Source organism: Hyaena hyaena, unplaced genomic scaffold (assembly GCF_003009895.1).
Source record: "Hyaena hyaena isolate Hyena2069 unplaced genomic scaffold, ASM300989v1 scaffold_253, whole genome shotgun sequence".
Lineage (NCBI taxonomy): Eukaryota > Metazoa > Chordata > Mammalia > Carnivora > Hyaenidae > Hyaena > Hyaena hyaena.
In genome coordinates this window covers 296652-322370 of record NW_024080887.1, presented here as the reverse complement: position 1 = coordinate 322370, position 25719 = coordinate 296652, and the positions used below count along the sequence as shown (strand labels likewise).

The 25719-nt window shown below is 38.5% G+C and overlaps 1 protein-coding gene across 1 annotated transcript in view; it reads left to right on the top strand.

Moving 5' to 3' along the window:
* The window catches only part of EBF1 (EBF transcription factor 1), a 424741-nt gene that overhangs the window by 324925 nt on the left and 74097 nt on the right, over positions 1-25719 (top strand). Inside the window, exon 15 of the mRNA XM_039245352.1 lies at positions 19568-19694. Within this exon, the coding sequence (XP_039101283.1) occupies positions 19568-19694 (127 nt within the window). The remainder of the gene's footprint in view (positions 1-19567; positions 19695-25719) is intronic.

Sequence of the window (25719 nt, the reverse complement as noted above, 5' to 3'; positions counted from 1 at the left end):
GGAAAGGAGATGCAAAGTCACAAAATATATACGAAAAGTGCCATTCAAGCTTTGACAAGGTAGTAATCTGTGAGTATTTATAGATGGGGCCTGCTATAGGCCCATCTTCAAGGAACACCATTCATATGACAGTAATAATCCAGGCGTAGGTGGTTCTTGACTTATTCATTCAAGAGTGAGTGAATCAAGTGACTCTTCATTCAAGAGTGAGTGATTTGCCAGGGGAACCTCAAAAAACCAAAAGCTTTTATCCAGCCCCAGAAATTTACAGATTACAGGCATCCCAGTATGTGACTGCAGCCACATGAAAATGACTTTGTTCTGTGTGCATAATGCTTTCTAAGCACTGTGATCATTATTTTAACCTGCCAGTTGACTTTTCTGGCAATAATCAACATTAACTCAAGATTATAAAATGTAAACATCACCATTACATAGATGGCATGGAAAACTTGCCTTTGCTTTCCATATTCTGAGCCTAGATTTCTTATCCAGCATGCCCAGAGCCCCTTCTCTTTCACTTCCCAAATGTTTAGAATAAAATCCATGTTAGAACTATAAGGTACTACTGAGCTCATTCATCCTTCTTTCTTTACAAGCAGTCATGTGAACCACTGAACTTTATTGGGACTTACTGTACACTAGACACTGTGCTCAGTGCTTGACATAGATCATCTTAATCTTCCCTCTTTGCCATGGGGTAAATACTCTTAGCATGTATCTTTTCTTAATAAAGGAAGTAAGGCTTAGAGATTCGGTTACAAAACCCCAAAGCAGCTGCCCAGAGCCCATGAAGTGTGGGTCATATGTATGTGCTCACACAAAGAAGACAGCAGCAGAACTGGAGCTAGAACTCAGGTTTTTTATTTCCATTTCTAGCTGCCCTCCTCTGACACCACTGTTTAGCCCATCTAGATACTTTGTGTTTTCTCTCTTAAGTGGGCCATACGGGTGAGCAGAGTTAAGACTGTGATAGTTGAGTATGTTTATCTTCCCAAATCAGAGCCTGTCCTTTTTAAGCCTTCTATGTGCACTTCTCGCCGGCAGTAACCCACTCAGCCAGCCCCTTGCCAACCTGTGCTGCCACTGCTTTTGTATTTCCCATGCTGCCAAGTAGCAGTATGCACCTGGCCGGGGAATCAAAGCTCTCGTAAAACTGAATCAGAGATGGGCTTTTCAGTCCACCAAACTAATTGTCGTCCAAGTTGGAACATCCCCAGCATGAAAGGTGAACTGCGCTCCCCCTGACGACTGCACCCCATTCTTTGTTAGAACCGTTGGGTTGTAAAATTAGTAGCATCACATACAGGGCATATTTTGCTGCCAGTCTGGTGCCTTCATCCCCGCTGGAGACAGCAGTCTTCACAAAGACAGCTTCTGGCAGGTTGTGGGTTTTATCTTCATCCCTTTCTATCCCTCATTCTGTTGCTTATCATTGAAGTTGGGAGAGGAGAAGAATAAATATAATATGGACTTCTTGCTCCATATTATTGTAGTCAAAGTGAGGCAGTAAGTCTTAATGAACCTCTGAGAATAAGGTGGATTAGTCTGAAGCTTCCTTTAAAAGTTAGTGTTCGTCTTAGCGCAACACTGCATTGGTTATGGAACAAGGGCTTTGACATATCAGGAAATCATTATTTGTACCTCCACCTTGTTCCTAGTCAAGGTCCTTGTATTTCCTTTCTGTTCCCCCACATTCATATCCTCTTTTGGGAACAGGTAAGGAAGGTTAATTTCTAATTTAGATTTGTCTGAATTACTTTAAAGGGTCTGTTTCCATATAAGAAAATTGATGCAAATCATGAAACTTTGTACTCCTTCCTCACTCCCTGCACTGCCACTGGCTTGCATGTACCAGAAACCCCTCATGACGAATCTTATGAATCCAGCTAGGAGGTGAGGGTGGGGGTACATGCTCTGTCTTTGCTCACCTCCTCCTCCCAAAGTGCTCTCATGTGTATGTCATAAATCAACAATGACTCTTTCCCGATGGAAACCTACCATGTGGTTTCCAAAATGTAGATATTCCTTCAAAATAAGTAAGTCCTCTACATCATTAGCAGTTGGGCGTCTGAATGGAGGACTTTAATTTGGGGTGCTATCATAATAGTCTTGACATTCAGGAAAATAAGCCTTGCAGAGGTGAACTTTTTATAAATATTCTAAACTATATATTTAGATTTTCATAGAGGATATTTGACAGACATGATGTCTTCTCCCTTTCAGTGGAAGGAGAGAATTTGGTAGCTTCAAATCCAAAAATCCATTGTATCATAATGAGAAGCTCACATTTACTAAGGGTTTATCGTGTGTAGGCACTTTATGGAGATTATTTTATTTGATCTCCAAGATTCCCTTGTTAGATACATATGAGTAAAACAAGTGTCAGAGAGGTTAAAAAAGTTGTCCATTATCACACAGACAGATAGTGCTAGAGATGGCATTTGTACTACAGTGTATGTTTTTACAAGGGAAATAAAAGGCAAAGTTACTGAGAGAGCAAATGGAGTCTTAGAAGAAGGAAGAAGGACAGAAATAAGAAAGAGAAAAAAAGCATGCATAGTAATCCAGTTAGTATGGTAGTAGAAGTAGTAATAATAGCAATAGTAATAGTAAATGTGGTGGTTGTTTCTAATCACATAAAACTACATAAATGTCTTTCATTTTGGTAGAGGCAAAAAAAATATCAAACAGTTCTGAGGCTATTTCTCCAAGCTTCCATTGGATAAAACCAGAACTCAATGCTTTGAATATTTAAGAGAGGGTATCCCTGAAAGATCCATGAAAAACTGTGTAGAGTATGACTAATATTAGCTAACATGTACTGAGAACTTAGTTCCTGTCAGGTACTCTCATGCAAGCCTTGTAACATTTGTATACCATGCTGTTCTCATTTTATTGATGAGGAAATTGAGGCTTGGAAAGTTAAATAAGCTATCCAGTTATCAAGAGGTAGAGATGGAATTTGAACTCAGACAGTCTGACTCCAGGGTTCACTTTCTTTGTTTTCTTCTTTTAAGCATAATCCTCTCTAAATGGAGGGGTATGATTTTTATTTTAATTTTCTATTTCAGTGAGTATGTTGGGTGGGGGGGGGGGTGAAGAGCAGAGAAAGAGAGAAAGAATCTTAAGCAGTCTCCACACAGCACGGAGCCCAAAGTGGGGCTTGATCCCATGACCCCTGGGATCATGACTGAAGCCGAAATCAAGAGTTGGACAGTCAACCAACTGAGCAACCCAGGTACCCCCAGAGCTCACCTTCTTAGCTGTCCATGATTTAGCCTACACCACAATTTTTACCCTAGTGTTTTACCACATCAGACAAAGGTGTAATGCTCCCCATCGCCATTAATGCCTTGTACTGTGGTGTGTATGGGGAGTATCTTAACAATTATTATCACCTTCCAGGTTAAGGTAGACTTGGGATACAGAGAGGTTAGAGCAGTCCCTTCCTTTTCTAGTTGTATAGGCTTGAAGGTGGAGTCATTGGCTTCTAGGAAGAATTTTTTTCCCTATGAAGAATACATGCATGCCTTGTGTTAGAGGCAGAAGACAACCTCTTCCTTTATCTACGCAAGAGACCTTAGACAAGACAGTTAACCTGTTTGGGGCCTCATCTCTAGATAGGACTCCTGTCCATCCAAGTTTTCACTCCCTAGCCACATGATCTCTTGAGGTTATGCCACCTCTAAGATCTGATACTTCTAATTTTAAGCAGACTTTTATCTCTTCTCCATTTCCTCACTCTATAGCCCAAAGCACTCAGGAAGCAGTCTGGTGGGCCAGGACAAGCAGATAACATTTTAGATTAGCAGCTGATGCTATTATTTGGAGTCTTTTTTTAGCTAAAGAATTTTAAAAAGAGAGAAAATAGGGCTGGCTTAATTTACCCTCATCTGTGCTCTTTCCCTACCAACCCAATCTTTTGCAAATGAGTAGTTCAGTTTAGCTCGCTGATTGCCCCCTGAGGGTAGGGAAAAAGAAAGGTGGCACTCCATTGCTCCTCACTCAGGGCTGCCTTCTGTGAGTTCCCAAGTTTGGGGTGAACTACCTGGCTCTCTTGTGAATTTAGTTTGCCATCTTTGTTATTCTTCCTTATTCTTTCTACAGAGCAAATTATTATATGGATACTTTTATGCTTCTTATTCTGCCTTTACCCAAAAAACTTACCAAAAAAGTCTTTGTAGTGTTTTATATATAAATCCAGGAAAATCAACAGGGTTGACGTGTGCTCGTGATTAATGTGTGTTGAGTTTTTTCTTGATCAGAGATATACTTGGTTGTTTTTGCCTTTCCATTAACATATGATTTGGAGGAGGGGAGGGGTTTCTGCCACTGGTTTATAGAAGTAATAGTTATTTTAATATTTTCTGAACTCCTCTAATTTATTTTTTTAATGTTTATTATTTTTGAGAGAGAAAGAGAGAGGGAGAGAGAGAGAAATTGATAAAGAGAACATATTTTTGTGAACAGTGGAGGGGCAGAGAAAGATGGAGACAGAGAATCCAAAGTGGGCTCTGCACTGACAGCAGAGAAACCGATGTAGAGTTTGAACTCAGGAACCATGAGATTATGATCTGAGCCAAAGTTGGACGCTTAACCCATTGAGCCACCCAGTCACTCCATGAACTCCTCTAATTTCTAAGCAGTGAGTTCTGCTTGGCTTTCCTGTTGGTGTCTAGCACTGGGATGGGTACTATGGGTGATCAGAATTAGGCTTTGTGGGATCTGATGTTTTATTTGGAATGGCAGCTTGCTCCCATGAAGCAAATTAGGGATTTATGTAATATATTGTTATAATCCAATATTAAATTGGTAGTTCAAACTTCAAGGCAAGGTTCTAGAAAGCACAGAGAGTGGTATAGTCAGAAGTAGACTGTTCAGATAACCAGTCAAGCTCCTCTTATGTACGGATGGATCTCTGTGCTAGGCATTTTCAGTTCTGACAATCTGTTGATTTAATCACTGAAATCTCTGGGAGAATTTATACAGCTTAAGGTATTGAAGATACCTGTAAAGAAAGTACACTGGTCAGATTGGTTAGAAGCAGAGGATCGAGGGAACTTCATGCAAACAGTGATCCAAGCAAAGGTTTAGATTGGATGAAGAGGCAGTGAATAAGTCAGGAGGCTTGAGTATTAATTGCAGTCTTTCTATTGCTCAGTCAGAACATCTAGATTTTAGTCAGTGTTGGTCACTTGGCTTTAGTTTCCCCCTCTGAAGATGAGAGGCTTAGACTAAATCCTCTTTGAAATCAGCTACAATTTTATAATTCCTTTTATCTAGCGTTTATTCTCATGAAAGTCCCCTCTAAGAAGCACAGTAATAATGGATGGCAAGTAGCTGTGTTTCTTCACTGTTGTGCTTTACTTTTACAACACACTGGCAATATACAAATACGATGTTTATTTGCAAAAGGACTCATTGAACTTCATCAAAACCATTTAATTAGCCACAAAATTGGATCTCCCTATTGATATATCTTTAGTCAATATTTTTACTCTCTAAACTTCAGGTTCAGATATCTGATATAAATCTAAGCCTATACCACAATATTGGTCTAGTTCATTTTCCAGATAGTTCTATGGAATACACCAGTTCTCTGGTATATCAGCAGATTCCTCATGGGAGATGAGGGAGGGAGTAGGTTTGGGAAATGTTGAGTCAAATAAACTCAACTGCTCCTAGTTCTAGGACTTTGCAAAGATTTTGAGATACTGACATGCACTGCAAATACCTAAGATAAAGTATATGACATGTCTCAAACTTTTTGTGACCACAGAACCTTTTTTCGGGGATAACCTTATAGGAGGATATATCAGTGATGGATGGATTTCATGTTAATGAAGTAAAATCATGAAATCCAGTTCAAAGTGATTGGTCTGGGGTAGATGTGAGAAAATCATCTGAAATGTTTGTAGAGTATTATTTAGATTAGACCAGGAATGCGTAGAGCCATTATTCTTCAATGCTGCAGACTTTGAACAGAATTTCTCTCATATTTTGCATCTGGTTTTAGTCACTGCACACTTGCCATTAGATGCCATGTGATTTTTGCAGGACAGTTATATTTTAAAGATTGCCAGGACCACTTAGCTAAGATGGAGAAGCCAGAGTTTCATCACTGTGTGAACCAATGAGCCTCACACAGGGGCTTCGTGTTGTCTTTTTCATCCAGATGAATGTTTTCTTCAACTGCATTCCTAGAGATAGGGAAAAGTCAAAAGAAACTTCTGTGGGGGAGGGGAGGGAACCTATGGGTGAATATAGTTGGTAAATAAATGGCAGTTTGGGGGCTGAGAAATGATTTCCTAGTTTAATCCAAAAGTTGGAAAACAAGGTTTTAAATGCAATTCCTGAAGTCTTTCTTTCTTTCTATCTCTACTTTCCATTATCATTTGTACACATAGCTCAGGGGAAGGATTGTAAATAAAAATCACATTTGCTCCTCTGTGACATTAAAGAATGAATGCTACAACTCATACATGTTCCCACTGGAGGTTTCCCAGGCCTTTTTGTTTGGCCTTGATTTTTACTGAACCACATGTAGAATCACAAAATTTTGAGGGCTTTGAGGAACGTTTCCAGTCATCCAGTGTAGCTGTTTTTTGAAAATGTGGAAAAAGAGGCTCCAGAGTTATACAGTGACTTATCCTGGGAATGTATTAGCCACTACTTAGTGCTGGGGTTACATCCCTGTTCTCCAGACACCAACCTCACCCCTGATTCAGCTTTCTCTTGTACCAGCTTTTCTTATGATATCTCCTTAGTCTTTTAATAAACTTCCTTATATTTACCAAACCCTCCCAAATTTTATGCATGATGACATTGACACTCTAATGACTATTATTGATACTACATTTATGTGCAATACAATTCCATTCAAATCAAAAATAAAATTAAGAGGGGTGCCTGTGTGGCTCAGTTTGTTAAACATCTGACTTTTGATTTCAGCTGAGGTCATGATGTCACAGTCATGAGATTAAGCACTGAGTTGGGCTCCGTGCTAAGTGTGGAGCCTGATTAAGATTCTCTCTCTCAAATAAAATTTAAAAAATAAAATTAAGAAAGGTAAAGAAAGACATGATCACAAATAATCTTTCGAAATTTCATAATGTTAATATGGTATATAAATGGCTGTGTCATTTATTTTATGCGTATTGAGGCTTACATGTGTAAGTTTAATTCAAAGTTGAGAAAATGCAAGGATTTAAAATAATTCATGGTCTCCTACTTTTCCTAAATATATAAGTTGCCAAATCTTTATGCAACATGTACTTATTGATCATCTATTAAATGGAAGATACGTAATGTAAAATTATAAACTTTATTTGTAAGGAATGAAAGGAGCAGTCTGAGCCAGTTGCATTAAACTTTGAATGTGACTTTGAAGAACACCTTTCAAGCCCAAGTTATTTTATGACGAATCATTTTTAAATGAGCCAGCAGATTTAGAAAACAGATTCAAAATACTCTAATGGCCTCTTTAATGTAGTTACATAGTTACAATCATGCTCACCTTATTCCTAAAAAAGATTTAGTCCATATTTTTATTTTTAATGACTAAGGCACTTGAAATCTATCCTTTATGTTGATAATTATGGGATGGTTAAAAACAACTTTAAGATGACATTGTCCATTAGTTGTTTTATAGTGCATTCAGGAGGCACACGTATGTGCCTATCATTTGAAAATGGAAACCACAGAAGTGTGATGCATTTCTAATTTTAACATAAACCAAAGACAAAATTCACACCTGGCTGCAGTCATGTGACTTTTAGGAAGAAAATGGATATCTATATAGTGTTGTGTTCATTTTATACGTGTGCTCAAAGCCGATTGCTAGAATGGCTCCCTGCTGGTCTGAACTAAAGCCTTCCTCCTTATACAACCTTACTGGCTTCCTCTTTCTTAAAACCACAACTCCTTAGTTTGGGATTCAAGCATGCCCTCTTAAGGCTCTGACCTTTCTCTTCAACAGCTTTGTACAATATTCATCTAATGCTTCAGTCACACTGAGTTGTTAGTGGCTCTTTACACCCATAATGACTTTTTTCCCTCTGTACTCTTGCATTTCTTATGCCATTCCTTCTTCCATAATGCTTTTCCCTCCTCTCTGTGCCCAGATTCTTCTGCCCTTTAAGATCCAGTAAAATACCACTTTTGTCTGTGAAATCTCCCTTACAGTTCAGATATTGAGTATTTTCTTTCACCCTAAATTCCTACATGGTCTTATCATTACCATGTTATATTCCTTATAACTTTCTATCTTTAATTATTGCGATTTAAAGGAATATTCCTTATAACTTTCTATCTTTTATTATTGCAACTTAAGGGGATGTTCTCTCCCATAAGGCAGGATCCATGCTGAATTCAACTTAATCTCCCACATTGTTTAGCACAGATCCTTATATGTCAGAGGCATTAATTTTTACAAAATACTGTTGGGTGACACCATTCATTCATTCCTTTGTTCATTCAGACAAATGCTTCTTATTAGCAACTGTTGTATTCAATGATGCTTCAAAGTGTCAATACCAGATAGATAGATTGCAGTTTAGTTTTTCTTAATGTGTGTGTGATTAGGTAGTTTATATTTAGATGTATTGTGCAATAAGGATACACTTAAATACCTTAGTGTGAATCTGTTGGTTATGGTGAGGATTAAGTAATAACAAAACTAGCACTTTCTTTTCTTTTAGTTTATTTATTTATCAAAAAAGAGAGAGAGAAAGAGAGAGAAAGAGAGAGAGCATGCATGCATGCATGCACACACGCACACAGGGGAGGGAAAAAGAAGGAGAGAGAATCCCAAGCAGGTTCTGCTGACATCGAGGAGCCAGATGCTGGGCTTGATCTTACCAACTGAACAATGAGATCATGACATGAGTAGAAACCAAGAGTTGGATGCTTAACCAACTGTGCCACCCAGGCCCCCAACACTAACACTTTCTAAGTGATTGGTATCAGTGAGACCTTCTCCTAAACTCTTTATAGGCATTATGTCAATGAATCCTTAGATTATTTAGATTGGTAGCCCCCATTCTGTCCTACTTTCTTCTCAGTTAATGAAACTGAATGCCAGAGAGGTTGAGTGACTTTCCAGAGGTTCCTCAGATGGTAATTTGCAAAGGTTAGACTTGAACCAAAACCTGTGCTACTCCAGAGCTATCTTTTAGCCATATAATAAGAATGTAGTAAAACCTCACTTATCCAGAGAAACTGTTATGTAACCTCAACTAAAAAAAAAAAAAAAAGGTAAATATAGAAAATAGCACACTTAGAGGTAACCAGAGCTGTAATTTTTAACAGACTATCTTATCAGTTTTCCCAGGTCACAGCAAATTAGAAGGAGTGAACTAGAGGCAGGTTGTTAGAAGCAGGCTCAGTGACAGCAGAAATGACAGCTTAATGTCAAGGGCAGAAATGGAAAACCTAAAAAGCAGACGCAGAACTGTATTACTGTGTAGCACGTTAATGACTGTTCATAATGACAGTGGCCCTGAGTCATCAAGACAGAGATGGCAATTATATTCAATATATTCTCTCTAAAACAGCAAGACATGTGAAATGTATCTTCTGAAGGCTTCCAGTGAAAGCAGCTGTCGTGCACAGTATTGACAGGGGTTTGGTCCTGGTTTTCTGTGGCACTCACTTCCTGAAGGGACATGTTAAATGAGGAATTATCAAATATATGTGCAAGTTTCACTGTATACAGTATGCAAATGTGACCTATACTACCAAAAAATGTTAAAATGAATCTCTATTTAGTACCTTATAGCTTTGATATGGTTTTCTTAGAACTTTGAAAGACTTTAAAAAGTATTTTGTTGAAAAGTGAGTTCATTCTCTGCTACCCCATCTATCAGTCTTTTGGCTTTTATATTTTTCTGTCCTGATTCTGTAGGCAAAGATTCTGCCTTGCAAACTGCCAGCTTTGATAACAAACATTTAGTCTCTCTCATAAATGTATCTGGATTTGCTTCTTCTTTTATATTTTAATTTTCAAACAAACAAGCAGCAACCTAGGACCCTAAGCCAGGCCGGAGTGGGGAATGATTCTCCTTCTTAACTGAATTTAGAAAAACAAACCTTGAGAAAGAGCTCATTGTGTAGTTTCAAACCACAGGGGTGGCATTACTAGTGTCCAGTCCTCTCCTTCTGAAATACTCTGGACCTCAGGAACTCACCAGTGCTTTTCCAGCTCCCAGATGGTCAGGATGGGATCCAGTCTTTAATGGGGCCCAGTTGGCACAAGATTTACATCCTGGGAAAGAGCTAGAGAAAGTTTATTTAAAAAATAAATTACTGAAAAATAAATAAATAAATCAACCCACAAAACCAGAGGTAGTTGAAGTATAATGTATTTATTTTTGCCTTTTTTCTTCCAAATCTGTTATTTTGAAATATGATCTTGTTGCTGTTTTGTTTTATAAAATTAACTGCATTGATTGAGCGACCTGGTTAGTTTTTTAGTCAGAAGAATTGGAGAGTATATTTTTGTGAATGCTTAATTAGGATACCAGGAAGCTTGAAGGCTTTTTTTGGTGGGGGAAAGGATAAAAGTAGCAGAATTTTTCAGTAAAAAAGTGTTTTGAATAGAGTGGTATTATTTCTTCTTCGTAGATTTACAAGTGACTTTATTGACTCTACCCAAAATTACTAGTGGTAGTTAATAGCATTACGGTATTTATTCATTCAATGTTCAGCAAGTATTACTGAGGCACTATTAAAACTGGAAACATAGCAGTGGAAACAAGAAAGACAAAGTTCATATCCTCGTGAGGCTTATAGTCTAGCCGGGAGATGCAGGCAATAAATAGGAAAATATATCTACATCTCTCTACTATGTATCTGTGTCTATCTCTATGTATGAGAGAAATTTCAGACGTGGTGAAGGAATACTGCCGACGATTCAAAAGCTAAGTTTTAAATCCCCTGTTTAACTCCATTCCCAAGACTTTCGTTTCAAGTCTCCTCCAACATTCATACATAAAGTTTATCTTTGGGAATTCATGTGACCCCACATATTTTGTTAAACATTGGTTTAAAGTTATTTTCTTGAAAGGACAAAAGGAAACCAGAATGTTTGTGAAACAGTAAATGCTTCCACTGGCTTTCTCTCACGTTCTCTGAGAAATCATATACTGCCTTTGAGACAGGCAATTCTTGGAGATGAAAAAATCTGTTACGAAACCCAGCGAACTCTGATTAGGGAACAACCAGAATGCACTGAGGAACTCAGAAGAGATGGCTTCCCCTGATTTATGTGGCATCCACTGCAGGGGAGAAGGGGTGTAATATGGAGGTTCAACTACCATGGTTGCCACAAAGATACACTTTCCATATTACAGCTTCCTTTAGGAACTCCTCAAAATAATATTTCTTAAATGCCGTATTTAACTATAGAAAGATAAATGTTCCAAAGTGGAGGAAAAATTAGTTTGTTATTTGGTCATTACTACTGTGGTGTCTCATTAAAAATCCTTAGTCGATTTGGTTTTGGGGCTTTAATTATGCTTTTGTGTTACAGTTTTCTTATTTAAATGTCTGTTCCATGTCCATCACTCAGCACCCCCTGCCTATCTCAAAAGAGATGGATATTATTATCCTAATTGAGGAGGAGGGAGAATGCTGTGAGAATTATTAATACATAAATTAAAAAATTAATCTGGAAAGTGCTTTAGGGTCCCCAGAGAAGCGCTACCCAAACACAAAGCATATTTAACATGATTATAAGTACTCCCACAGAGGAGATAGGCCGGTGCAGTGTGGGATGAGTAAACTGAGGCACTGAATGTGACAGTGGGCAGATGGGCCAGCCTATGTTAGAACCTTGAGTGGGTAACATCTAAAGACCACTGCTCCAGAGCCCACTTTAGGCTTTTTCTAGTCTTGAGTATTAATTATTTCTCCAGAGAAGAAACTTTGCCTTGCCTTCTGTTTTTACCCCTTCTCTTTAAGCCTATGTTTGCTGTTTGGATTTTTCTTTTTTTTTTTTTTAGTGTTGAAAGTGATTAAGGCCAAAATATTAAGTCCTAAGGTTAGTAAGGGAAACATCACTAGTATACTTTCTAGTAATCCCAGTTATTTCTTTGGCTTTGTGGCTTGGAACTTCAAGTTGCATTTATTTCATATAGTCCCATTGGTTAGAAAACACCCATAAAGGCTTATCTTGGAATTGCATTTTTGTTTTGCTGAGAAATAATTCTCAGCCAGTCTCTGAAAAATGAAAAAGGCTAATTTGAGTACCTACTGTGTTCCCAGAACCTTTGAGGATGTAGGAAAAGCTGAGGACCATTTCCATCTTGTCAACAGCAAAGACAGAGTGAAAAGTCCACGTGACAGCAATTATGGAGAAACCATAAGCAGTAGTCAGGAGGGACAGCTGTGGTTGTACAATGGTGACCATCAGTCAGACACATTTGTCACTTCTTGAGCCCGTTTCTTAACTTGCCTGAAACTCATCTTCCACATCTGTGAGCCAGCTAAATGCACATCCCTGTCCCTAATGCCGCAGGACAGAAATCACTGAAGGAGCCTTGCACAACACTCGGCACAGAGTCAGATGACAGCAAAAGGCCACTGTTGCAGAAACCACCATCAAGGTCACCACTGTCCTCCACTTAGTGTGAACTAGAGTGTTACTGGCTCTCAGAGAGGACAGTAATACTGAACACTTACCCTTTTGACCCAGAATCCTGCAACATGTTTCCATTAATGTTTTAAAATACTAGGTACTCTCCTTTACCTACCATGTGGGTCAGACATTTGATCCTGCAAGAGGCTTTTATAAAAACTATTTAGAGAATTGTTCATTCCCATACCCTTCTTCTGGGCCTCCAGAAATTTCAGACTGCCTCTTTGGAAGTTTGCATCCACCTCCCTGCACCCTCCACAACTCTCCCTTTATCCACAGAGGAGCTCCTTTTTCCTGTTTCTTTCTTTCTCTTATTTATTTATTTATTTATTTGTTTGATTACTTTTGAGAGAGAGACAGAGCGCAATTGAGAGGGGTGCAGAGAGAGAGGGAGACACATAATTGGATTCAGGCTCCAGGCTCTGAGCTGTCAGTGACGGAGCCCGATGTCAGGCTCAAACTCACAAGCTGTGAGACATGAGCTGAAGTAGGAACCACCCAGGTGGCCCTCCTCTCTCCTGTTTCTTACACTTCTGTGGCGGACAGGCCCTGTCCACTGTCCATGTGTGTGCTCCATCTCTCACCACAAGCAGCTTCACCGGGCTGACCAGCATAGACAGGGCTCCTCGGCTCTTGTGTTCTGAGTCTGGAAAAGAGAAACTGCTCACACCAGCAGCTTGGAGGGAGCATGGTCACTGCTGCCTCATGTCTCTGGTGTACTGGCAGCCTCTCCTGGGGCCTTGTAGAGACCATGTGTATCCTTTCATCAGAATGCCATGCTTAAAAATTATTTTTTCTGATTATGATATTAATGCACTCTTATTGTTGAGAAGTTAGAGAATTCAAAGAGGTACACGGAGAAAAATAGAATTTTATTTTTTTTTTAAAAAAGTTTATCTCCATAACTTTGCAATCTAGTGGTAACTTCTCTGGTTTTGATGATTTTCCTTTCAGTCTTTTTTCCACGCAAATATATACCTAATTCTTATATAATTACATGCAATAGATATTACACAAAACCGATATTATTCTACTTTTGATATTTAGCAATATTTTTTCTAATAATAAAAGTAGTAACTGTGAATGTACGAATTTACTTGTTCCAGGATTATTTACGTGATTATTTCCTATGTAAGTATATACAAGGATATACACACAAACGCACACACACAGCATGGTGGGGGGAGAGAGAGAAGATGAATTACATATAATGTCATCAGTCGAGAAACAAACACTGTTAACATTTAGCCTGGTTCTTTTGTGAGCTGCTCTTTTAGTGTTACTTTCTTAACCTTCTTTTCTTTCCATTCCCCTTATTCCTTCTCACAGGAGTCACAGACATTTAGACGTCCTCTTCTATTTTGCCACTTAGAGGAAATCTGAGCAGTGGTCTCATGCCGGGATCTGAGTGCTGAGCCAGTTGGATAACTCATTTTAAGCACGATTTGGTTAGGGAATGAGAGATAAATATTATCAGGTGAAGAACAGTGAATGCTTATGGATAGGGACTACTATGCCAATGGAGTCAAACTTCCTGTAGAATTCTGACCTAATTTATGTTAAGTATTTATTCCAGAAATATTTTGGAATTATCCTGTATGTAAAGCATTGCGTTAGATACTTTAGAGGATACAAATATGAATTAGACCCTGCCACCAATCGCAGGAGCTATCTGATGAGAGAAGGTGTGTAAAAAATTCTTTATGGCACAGAGCAAAATCAGATATTAAGTGTTATAGTATAAATGTCATAATGATATAGATTCTTATCAATTTATAATTATATAAATTATACATAACTCATAATTATATAAAGGTGCAAATAACTCTGACCTTTAGGATTGGGTAAAACTTATTAGAAGAGAGAGTATATGGTCTCAACGAATGAGCAGAATATCAGTGGGGGAATGTTTAGGCAGGGATAACACCAACAACGCAAAGGTGCTAGGCAGGGCTGTGGTGTGTTCCTGTGTCCACATGCTCTACTCTCCAGAAAGTGGAAAGACCAAGTGGGAAGTAGGTAGAAAGGGAGATTGGCAGTCAGACATTGCAGTGCCCTGAATATTATGCTAAAGAGTTCGGATTATATACTGTATGGAAAGGTGGCACTTGAGCATTTGCGTGAGAGAGCGACATGATGAGGTTGTATTTGAAGAAGAGAATTCTGACAGAAAAAGTGGAAGTAGAGGGAAACCACTTAAAAGGCAATGATACTATTATTTGGAGTAAGAAATGGCGACAACCAGAACAGAAGAAAGTGGTGAAGCAAAGAGCCGGTGGAGTTCAGTAGAAGAAAAATCAAAACGAGTAAAAGAAAAATTGAAAGGAGAAGAAATAAAGATGATTTTAAGTTTTCTACTTTGGATGATTCAAAGTATAGCATTCCCTTAACTGAGAGGAGAAACACAGGAGCAAAAAAATACATTTATAAGTAGTAAGATGATAAATTTAGCTTGGGTCACATTGAGATTGAGGTAGCCGTAAGACATGTTGGGGGAATTCTGTTACTCTGTTGCTAATAAAAGTTTGGTGCTCTGTCAAAGAGATCAAAGCTACAGGTGTAGATTTAGAAGTCAGTTTAGCTGAGGTGGTTGAGCCAATGAGTGAACTTAAGAAATCTTAGGTAAGTAAAAAGAGAAGCAAATGTAGAACAAAATCTGTACAATGTCAACAGTTAGTAAGCTGGCAGAAAGGAAACATTGGCAACTGAGGAAACCGATGAATAAGAGAAGAACTCTAGAAAACACTTATTTTCAAGCACAAGATACTGGTTTTCTTTCGTTAAAAGTATTAGTTAAATTTGCTTGACCTTCAGCTTTTCTCATCTCCTGCAGGGGTGGGTTTTAAAAGACAGTGAATGTGAAAAAGCTTTGGTAAACCATCAGACATGCATGTCTTAGGTCTTATGATTAGTGTCACAAAGGTGAGGAAAGTAGACTTCCAACAAGAGAGAAAGTAGTTTCAGATGCTAGAGTTTCATAAGAATATTTATTTTTAGCTCAACTGGTTTGGTTTGCAGTTTAAGGAAGTTAAGTCAAGAGTGAATCTGTTCTCTAATCACTTAGAACAGCATTTCCCAAAGTGTGGAGCATATGTCTCTGGTCGTACAAGAGACAGCTTTGGATTTCACACAGACATCGACCAGAACTGAATCACATAATGAGAAAGTTATTATTATTATTTTGTCTATTAATCCTTCAGTTATGTTAAGGGAGAACGTCTCGGGGCAAAGAAGTCTGTTATATCTAACATGAGCTAGTCTCCCTGTTCAATAAACTGCTTCAGGTTGTCAATATTATTTAGCTAGAACATCATATTAACTTTAAAATTACCATCTGTAATACCTTCTTTTTTGGGCCCGGACACCAGTTTTCCAGCTGGGGTAGTGATACAAAGTTTCCTTTTAAAATAAGTTATTTTAAACAAAAAAGTAATTGATTTTTTTAAAAAACATTAAGTACTTAATTGTATAGGTGGTATACAGAAATGGCAAAACTGAGAAAGTGGTATTCCAATGATGGGCGTTTGGAAATTTTAGATTTACCAGAGTCCTTCCTCCTTCTGTTGCTTGGAATGGCTGCCTTAGTTCAACCACGTTAGGACAGTGTGGGAAATTATCCATCCGGAGATGGTGGTGGGTGGTGGTGGTTGTCTTGGACTCTGAACTTCCAGATCTAGACCTTGTTCTTGCCTAAGGTGTTGAGTTAATTTTTGAAGCCAATAGATTTTTCTAGACATTTGTGTCTTTAGTTGTTAAAATGAGAATGCTAGTTTTAAATGATTACTAGTGTTCCTTCCAGCAAGAAAGTCTATGATTCTTTGGGTGATTAGTAAATAAGCCCGTGCTTTCAAATTGATAGAGGTTAGAAGAAATGTTTTTCTTCTGGAAGCCATCAATATCATGTGTCAATGCCAGAGGCAGTTTGCAGACTAACATCCATGGCAAGGAAAACATCAACAAATTCATTCTTTAATGATAATTCATATTCTACCTCATTTTTGAAGGATAGTTATTGCAGGAAGGAATCTCTGTTTTAGTTAGGGCAATTGATTAAAATTGAAAGTGAAATAGTAAATGAAAGTCTGTATCAATTTCCTGCACCTACTGTTTAATGCCAACACCTCACTCTTAAGTCAGTAGTTTCACTACAGTCCTATGTAATCAATTTAGAAAGCCCATGAATTTGGTTCTTGGTGTAGCAGCTCGTAGTATATATGTCCTTATACTTAAAGCGATGTTTCTATTCATCTATCTATTAGTATCTTTCCATCTTTTAAAATTGATTTCCCCTGAAAGAGAGGGCAGGTGAAGTGTTTTCTAACTGCTGAATGTTCTAAGTATTGTTGTGAATTACTGTAACTCTTAAAATAGAAGCATACCACCTACTTGGAATATAACAGTATGGCAACCTCCATCATCAAAAACACAGCCATGGACCAGGCAGCAAGTGAAAAATAGATATAGCTTGGGGATATAAAAAAAACACCCACACAGTCCTGGAATCTGAAAATTTTGAGTTTGTTACTTCCTTTAACAATGAACAGTTTTATCTCTATGGTTAGGTAGAAATGTTTGTCCCTGCCATCTTTTGCTCTCCATCAGTGTCCGATTTTGCTCTAACTTGTGCTAACAAGGTTTATCTTTGTGCAAGCAATTTAGTCATTTTAGGATTGGGTTTTCACATCTGAAAAAAAGGGGATAATAATAACGATAACTTGGTCATTATTCTGACCAAATTAGTGTCTGTGTGTACATTCCTCAGCAATGTAGTAGATACCTCCTAGATACTCAACACGTGTTAATTCCAACGTTGCAGAAACACTATTGACCAGTTGAAATTAAACATGCATTTGATTTTGAAAGTTCATCTTTTACTGTCCTTCAGAGCCTCTTTCTTTCTCCTATTCTCTATACAGTAGTAAACTTGATTTCCTGATTTTGATGTTTAAAGATTGGAAGAGCAGATTAGAAGGTGCAAAGGACAGTAGGAGAAAAAAGACAAGACACTGAGCAAAATAGAAATAATTTAAAAATCACAGCTATCCAGGGTCATTTGGTGAGGGGAAAACAGCTCTTCATACCTCAGTAGTCACTCAGTAGGCTTTTCCATATTACAGCAAGATACGATATGAAGTATCCCAAATGATGATCTTGATTTATCAAGATTAAATTAAAGTATATATACTTTGCTTATTTTAGAAAAAACACAATGAATTTGGAAGAAATTAAATATAAAAAGGGCAAAAATTTAAGTAAATACTTTTTTATGTGCTTTTCAGATTACAACTTTAGTCATTCACAGCTCTCAGGTATGGATATGAACTGTCTCTAGGGGTTCCACATAAGCATGATCTTACTGAAATATCTTCTCTGTGTCTTCAGTAAATAAGCCAGAGCTTCACACATTCTATGGAAAAGGATAGGCATTTCTTTCTTTCTTTTTTTTTTTTTTAAGTTTATTTATTTTGAGAGAGAGAGCATGAGTGGAAAGGGGCAGAAAAAGAGGGAGAGAAAAATATCTCAAGCAGGCTCCATGCTGTCAGTGCAGAGCCCTACGTGGGCTCAATCTCATGAATTGAATGGTCATGACCGGAGCAGGCATCAAGAATTGGATGCTTTACCAACTGAGCCACCCAGGCCCCCCGGGTGCATTCTAAATGCTAAGTTAAAATGATTTTTATGCAGATGATCTTTTCTTTATGTTTCAAGAAGGAGTATTTGACAGAAATTACTTGTGGACTTTCATAGTAGCAACGTTTTTGATTCTTTTCCCCAAGACTTGGTGTTATGGATGGTTTACCCAGGTGGGACCCAGGGGCTGACCCGTTGTTTCTTATGGTGTCACTTGTGGTTCTTTCATAGTGTTTCCTGTAATTCTCTGGGCAAAACATGTGAATTGGGTCTGGTTTGCACATTAAAACAAAAACATTTTTTAAGTTATCCTCATAACATAAGTTAGTACAAACTCAAGCAGTATTCCATTATATACTGACTCAGTACCACAAATATTAAATTAAATGAACCTGATAGTAGTCAAGAAGTGAGCAGTTGTAGATACCACAGAGAGAGAACATGTAGAATCCAGCACCATCAGAGGTCAATCAGTCAAATACCAGGGCTAGATTTTTCAAAGAACCAGATAATGCCAGTTTTATGACCATTAATGACATTTCAGTTATATAAACAAAGATAAGAGTAATAAAAAATAAATTCTGCTTCTCAGTGTAATCTGATTGCCATCAGGGTTCAGAAATGAACTTTCTCATTGTGCACGTGGCATTGCATAATGGACCGGTGATCATTCTGCAGCCCCCTCCCCAACCTTCCATTTCCCTTTTATGGACAGTCCTTAGTTCTGCCAGATCTCTAAGCTATTCCAGGGAGGCAGATTCTTCGGTTTCCCCTTTAAAGCTCTTTGATTGTGCCTCTGGTAGTTAATGCACCAAATGGTCTTTAGGGGTATTTCATACGTGTGCTCTGCAGCTAATCAGAGTGCCTTGGCCCACCGATTTCCTACTTCTGTGTTTTCCACATGTTTAAGGGCTTAGTTCAAACACCAGGCCCACCCACTTCTGGAGAGGCATGGTAGAGCTCAGCTCTGATTTGGGTGTCTGCCCTAAACAGAGATTTTCCAAAGGATATCCTGTAGTGGATGAATCATTCCATTAGGCCATGTTCACTTTTCAAACCAGGAAGCAGAGTGCCTGTTCTGTAGGGAAACTCAGATAAAGTTGTTGTGGCTGTGCTCAGAGCACTTGTAAATATCGTTGTCAGTGTCTTTGATACAGGTTCCATCAAGATAGTATGTAAACACTGACAGGTTAATTATGTGTTTTAAAGCTATGTTTATTGAGAGCTGATAGGACGGCTGTGAAATGAGTCCTTTACATATTGCAGTGACTGTTTTCTCTCCAATGTCTTCCCTAGCTGATTACTCCTCATGCCATCCGTGTGCAGACCCCTCCTCGACACATCCCTGGTGTTGTAGAAGTCACATTGTCCTACAAATCGAAACAGTTCTGCAAAGGGACACCAGGAAGATTCATTTACACAGGTAAGAACCACTGTAGACAGTGAACACAGAGCTTTTCCCTGGCTTTGTGAGTGTTTTACTTTATCTTATCTGTATACGTGTGCATTTTATTTTATAATCTAGTTTCCAAGACCCTCTTTCTTTGTCCATTTCACCATATATATGATCAAGTGTCTTGCTGTTATTATTATTATCATCATCATTATTTAATACTTCACCTGGGTGTCCATGTTGAATGATAGGATCAGTAGAAATAAGTGGTTGGATAACAGAAGAAGCAGCATGAGAAATAAAGAAAGGGAGAAGAAGTGCTAGACAATTCTGAGTCCATAGGGATGTTAAGCCATCTGTCTTGGGGTTTATTTGCTTTATGGAATTAGGGACATGCTTTAATGCATTGACTTTCTTCTAGCCTGGTCATAACATTTATATTAAAGAGCATTGGATAGTTTTCATATTTCATTCTAAATTGGCACTTTTTTCTCCTGTAAACTACATTTTGCCCTCCCAGGACAGCCTTTGCACATGGACCTGCCTTGTGGTAAGAAGCTAGGGTTGCAGAGTGAATGTGAATTGATCACCCATCAGATGGAGACAAACAGGCAGGTTCACTGTGGAAATGCAAGTATGCAGCGTAAAGGCCCAGTGTGTACTTTAGGAGATCCTCAGATTACAGTGCTAGCCAAACACCCAGGATTCTTTCTACAATTCAGATTCTGACTGGGTAGCTCTGGGTGGGACGAGACTCTGCATTTAGTACAAGCTCCCAAGTGAGGCTGATGATTTTGGTCCAGGGACCACACTAAGAGAAGTGACATTCTAGGCCCACTGCTTTGTGTTGTCATTCTTGCATAACTATCTCCAGGAACTTGTCCCGCATTTCCATCTTCGTTCAATGGAGGACCACAAAGTCTGATCAAGTATAGAGCATAAGTTGCTCTCAGGTGAAGAGGCTCCAGAGCAGCGAAGAGATAACTCTGCTAACACATCCTACTTATAACCATACAATTAAATGGACAACTTTTATTTTGCTGTAACATTTTACCTCAAAGAATCTTTCCTTTTGTATTTTAATACTAAGGACAAAACCAACTATACTTCTTAGTCTCTCTCTCTCTCTCCTTCTCTCTCAAAATTATAAAAACAATTAATGCATCCTGACCCTTGGAAATGCCTCCCAGCCCTTTAAACAAAATGCAGGTTTGGTGCCTGCCTGACGATTAGTTTTAGTTAATTGAAAATTATAGGATTGACCCAAGAGGAAAATTTTGTTTGCACTCCAATCACTTTTACAAATTAAGGAAAATTACCACAATTTTGTTTAGCTAAGGTTTCACACTGAGTTCAAGAAATTAGCTCAGCCATCCCAACAAAGTCAGCACTTTGTTAGTGAGCACTTGAAAAAATAATAGTCTATCTGGAGTTTTGTGGTGTATACAAACGAAGCATAGAGAAAGCTATGATGCTTTATAGAAGTAGGCCAAGTGTTTTTAATTAGGCTCATTGGTTCAGCGTAAGTTTTGAAGAACAATCAAACTAGCAGATTAGCTGTTTCTTTTAAAGCTAGGATTTCTTGCCATTCATTTTTCCCATGAGAACTTCCACATAGCACTATTTTTTTTTTACAAGCCTCATTATGGGCCTACAGGAAAAGGACCAATTGAAACTTCTGATACTGTAACATTCCCCACCATCATTCCGATGGATGGGAGTTTTTCACAATGTTCCTCACTGAACTCGGTGTTCTGGAACATATTACAAAACCACAGAGGCCAAATGTTTTCTCTGAGGAGTTTGGACTCTGTTTTTGGCCAAAAACATTTAGGCCTTGCTGGCTGCTTATTTACTCTGCTATTAAGAACAAGAAAAAGGAGAAGAAAAAGAAGAAGAAAATGCTTGTGTGGTAGGAGGTACAAGAGGCAATCAGGCATGATTCCGCTTTGGTGACAACATCCCTGCCCATTAATGGTTCCATTTTGTGGTCAGGTCTCATTTAGAAGAAATTATTTTTAATCAGTGTTCAGCAAAATATCCCCTTGAGCCACCTGGCCATAAAAGTTAAAAAAAAAAAAAATCATCCCCGCTAAATTACTTAAGTTCTCAAAAGAAAATAGCTAGGGACCCATTATGATCTGGAATTTTTTTAACCATTAAAAAAATTGCCATCAGTTTAAGAAATCACATCTTGGAAAACTCATATCATACGGGAATTAAGATCAAAGATAAAAGTGGCAGATTTGCAGGTCTATCAAAGTAGTTAAGGATAAGAGAGATAAATCCTTGGTGTGTATGCACATGTTCAAGTGTACGGGAAATTTAACATGTGAAAAAATGCTTTTGCTGATCTTACCTCAAACTGTGGGAAATAGACAAGAAGAGTTAGTCTTTTAAGTATTCTAGGAGAGAGTTTAACTTCTCTCCATGTTGGAAAATAAAATTTTGAAGAAATTAGCACAAAAACTTCTCCACTGATAGAGTTGGCTATTAGCTTGCTGTGGCATTACATTATTTCTAACAAAAGGTAACCTTTTTTTCTAAAATTTTTAAACGTTTTCTTATTTATTTCTGAGAGAGAGAGACACACACAACATGAGCAGGGGAGGGTCAGAGAGAGAGTGAGACGCAGAATCCGAAGACAGGCTCCAGGCTCTGAGCTAGCTGTCAGCACAGAGCCCGACATGGGGCTCGAACCCATGAGCCATGAGATCATGACCTGAGCTGAAGTCGGACGCTTAACCAATTGAGCCTTGGAGGTGCCCCATTTTTTAAAAAACTTTAAAAATTTTTTTTAAATTTGTTTCTGAGAGAGAGAGACAGTGTGAGCAGGAGAGGTCAGAGAGAGAGGGAGACACAGAATCCGAAGACAGGCTCAAAGGGGAATCTTTTTTAATTGGTGGACTACACATGGCCTCTTGATTAGCATTAAATGCTGCTACCTAGGGTCACTAGGTATGAACATAGCTGGTGCTGCTGGCCCCCGTGATTTACTCAGTTTACCTCTATACTTGTCACCACTTACCGACCAAGGCAGAGATGGGTCAGAAAACCTTTCTGTTCTTTATATCCAAACAACCACTCAGGTCATTGTAAATGTGCAGCGATCCTTTTCTATCTGCCTATAGAAGCTCTCACTTCATTTTGTTTAACTTCCATAGCATTTCAAGATGTGAAGCTTGATTTTATGGATGGAGTAAGCCAACCCTACTGTTTCTTGGTGGAATGGCACTTGGAATTCCCCCTGCCCCCCCCCCCAAAAGGGAAATATTCTAGAACTGAACCGCACAACCCAAACTTAAACATTGTTACAGTTTTCTAAGAGTGTGTGAGAGTTTGGGTATGTATATGTGGAAGTCTCGAAGAATCCAAAATTGAGTCAGGAACAGCATGGCTTAATCTATGCAAATAAAGGCAGACTTTTGGGGAAGGAGGAAAAGATTTGACTAAACACAGATTGCCTGCAAGCTGGCTCCACTTATAAGGAGTGTGAACGCTGCTCTCCATCATTGGTTCTTCAGATCAGGGATGCAGGAGGCATTCTTAGCTGCCAGATGTGCAGGTCTCTGCATTTGCCCAGTGAGGGAGCAAAGTGAATCCAAAGTTGAGCAAAACAAATAGTACTTCCCAGATCTTATTTATCATGTCCAGTTATTCTTATGTAAATTCAGATCAGAGCTGACTTGAAATTTTAAATAATGTTTCTTAATAGAAGGAATAATGTTTCCTTCATTAGAAGGAAAAAAAACCAGGACTGTTTTTAAAGCCCTCTAAACGGCAAGTGATCAGTCAGACCTATAGGAAGTAAATCCACCATAAATCTCCACTTGCATGGAAAGAGGTCTCTCATAGTACCTTTGTTGTTCTCACAGCTTGTTTTCCTGTTGTAGTTACATCTTTTCAGAGTCTTGGATCTTTTAGAAGTAATCTCTTCTGCTAAGCTTTAAGTAACCTTGAGAGTTGATAAAGGATTCTAAGGAGCCTTTAGATGCTTCCTCGAAGTTCTGGAGTTGGTTTTCCTGATAAGAAGTGGCCAAATCCAAATGCAGCTTTACATCATTGCAGTTCTTCCTCCACTGGAAAGGCTCTTATCTTTGGAGAAACTATGACTAGAAGAATAAGCCACCAGGATGGTGTCTGACTAGCCCAGGTATGCACAGAAAGCTGTTGACATCCAGCTCTGCCAATTGGTGACAGCCCCAGTGGAATGATCATGTCATGGCTCAGATTTTGGTTAGGCCGCTTCTCAGATCATTCTACCACCAGGTTCTGCCAGTCTAAGGATTGTTCACTAAACTTCCTGCCCCTGTGGAAGGACTAACCCAAATCCCTGTATATTAATCTCAGAATTAACTCTGAAATGAAAATTCTTCCTGGAAATACTTCCTGTTTGTACCTCATGCTTAAAATAGCTTTGCATGTAGGAAGGGCCATTTTGTCTAAATGTGGAACTTGATGACATGTACCATGTCTTTCAAGTTTTCCTTTTTTTCCTCCCTATTTCTTTTGTTTTCTTCTCCTTCCCTTTATCTTCCTCCATCCCTTCTTCCCCCTGTTCTTTCCTTCTCCCATTCTTTTCTCTCTCACTCCCAAGGAGACAATATGGCATAGTTGGGCTTAGGTTCAAGAGGTGATGAGTATGGATCAAATGCTCAAGCTCTACCACTTACTATGGAGGTTATTTTGGGGTCATCATGTGATGGCTCTGAACCACAGTTGCCTCATTTTCACAAGGGAATAATCCCTTACCAGGGCTCATCTTAGTATCAGGAAAATGTATGTAAAGCATCTTTCATGAGCTAGTATGAACACCTAGTCAGATACTAGTAGTTTCCATTAATAAATTATAGCTATTACTATTATTCATTAATCTTTTCTTTTGTTGCTGAGTTCCTACCATGGTGTAAGTATTTTGCCTGTATTGTTTATCTTCACCATCATTTCCTAGAGGGTTAACAAATGTACTTTAGGATTTTAGTAACAAAACTGTAGATATCCATAAATAAAAGAAACAAGTAACACTAATCAACCACAACTAAAAAGAGCAAAGAAAAAGAGATTTATAAATATGAATATAACAATTTTGATATAATAAATACTTTCTCAGGAATAACCTCAAACGATATATACTTTCATAAGGCAGACCTGGTTTATAAAGTTTTCTGGTGTTGAGTTTTCAGGAAAAACACACACCTGTCTTCTTGCTTCTTTTCAAACTTCAGCCCTTCTTCTAGAGGCCATAGTAACATGGGTACAGTCTATCATCAGTCCTCTCAAAGGTGTTTATGTTATAATTGCTTCAACTCTAGGTTCAAAAGGTTGAAGGCCAGAAAACTAGTTCTTAAAAAGTTCCTCCACAAATGAAAGCTGCCATCCTGGGGATAAACAAAGTTATGAATTATAAGGCAGAAGTAAAGAGCTTGTACCTAATGAATCTCGTGTTCCTTGGTCTCTTCTTACACTGATTCATTGTCAAAGTAGTCTTCCAAAAAGCCACTATCATAGCCTTACCCTGCAGAAAAAGCTTCCCTTTTGCCCTCTGTATGTGAGATGTGGCCCAACCCCCAAGCTTGACAAAGCCTATGGCTCCTTGTACATTCAGCTCCACTCAAACCAGTCTTGTCATCAGGCCTCAAGGACACTTCATATTTAGCAATTCTGGACATGGTAATTCCCTTATAAGATCAGGCTCAGACTCTGTTTCCCCTTTGAAATATTCTCTGGCCATTTTAGTATAGTGAGCAGAACACTGGGCTGAGATCGAGGAGGCCTGACAGTGCCAGCTCTGATGCTAACTGGCTCTGAGATGTGGAACAGGTTGCTTCCATGCTCCACATTACAGTTTCCTCAATGTAAAATGAGCCAGTTGCACTAGGAGACTTGATGTTCCCTATGGCTCATCTTGATTGACTAGGGAAGTTTATATCCTTGGATCTCTTCTGTTGTATGTGCTTAGACCATTCATTTATTTATTCACTTCTTTATGTCTTTAGATCTTTCATTCTGTTCTTAAGTACACAAATTACTAAAAGTCCACAAGCTCTATGAGGAA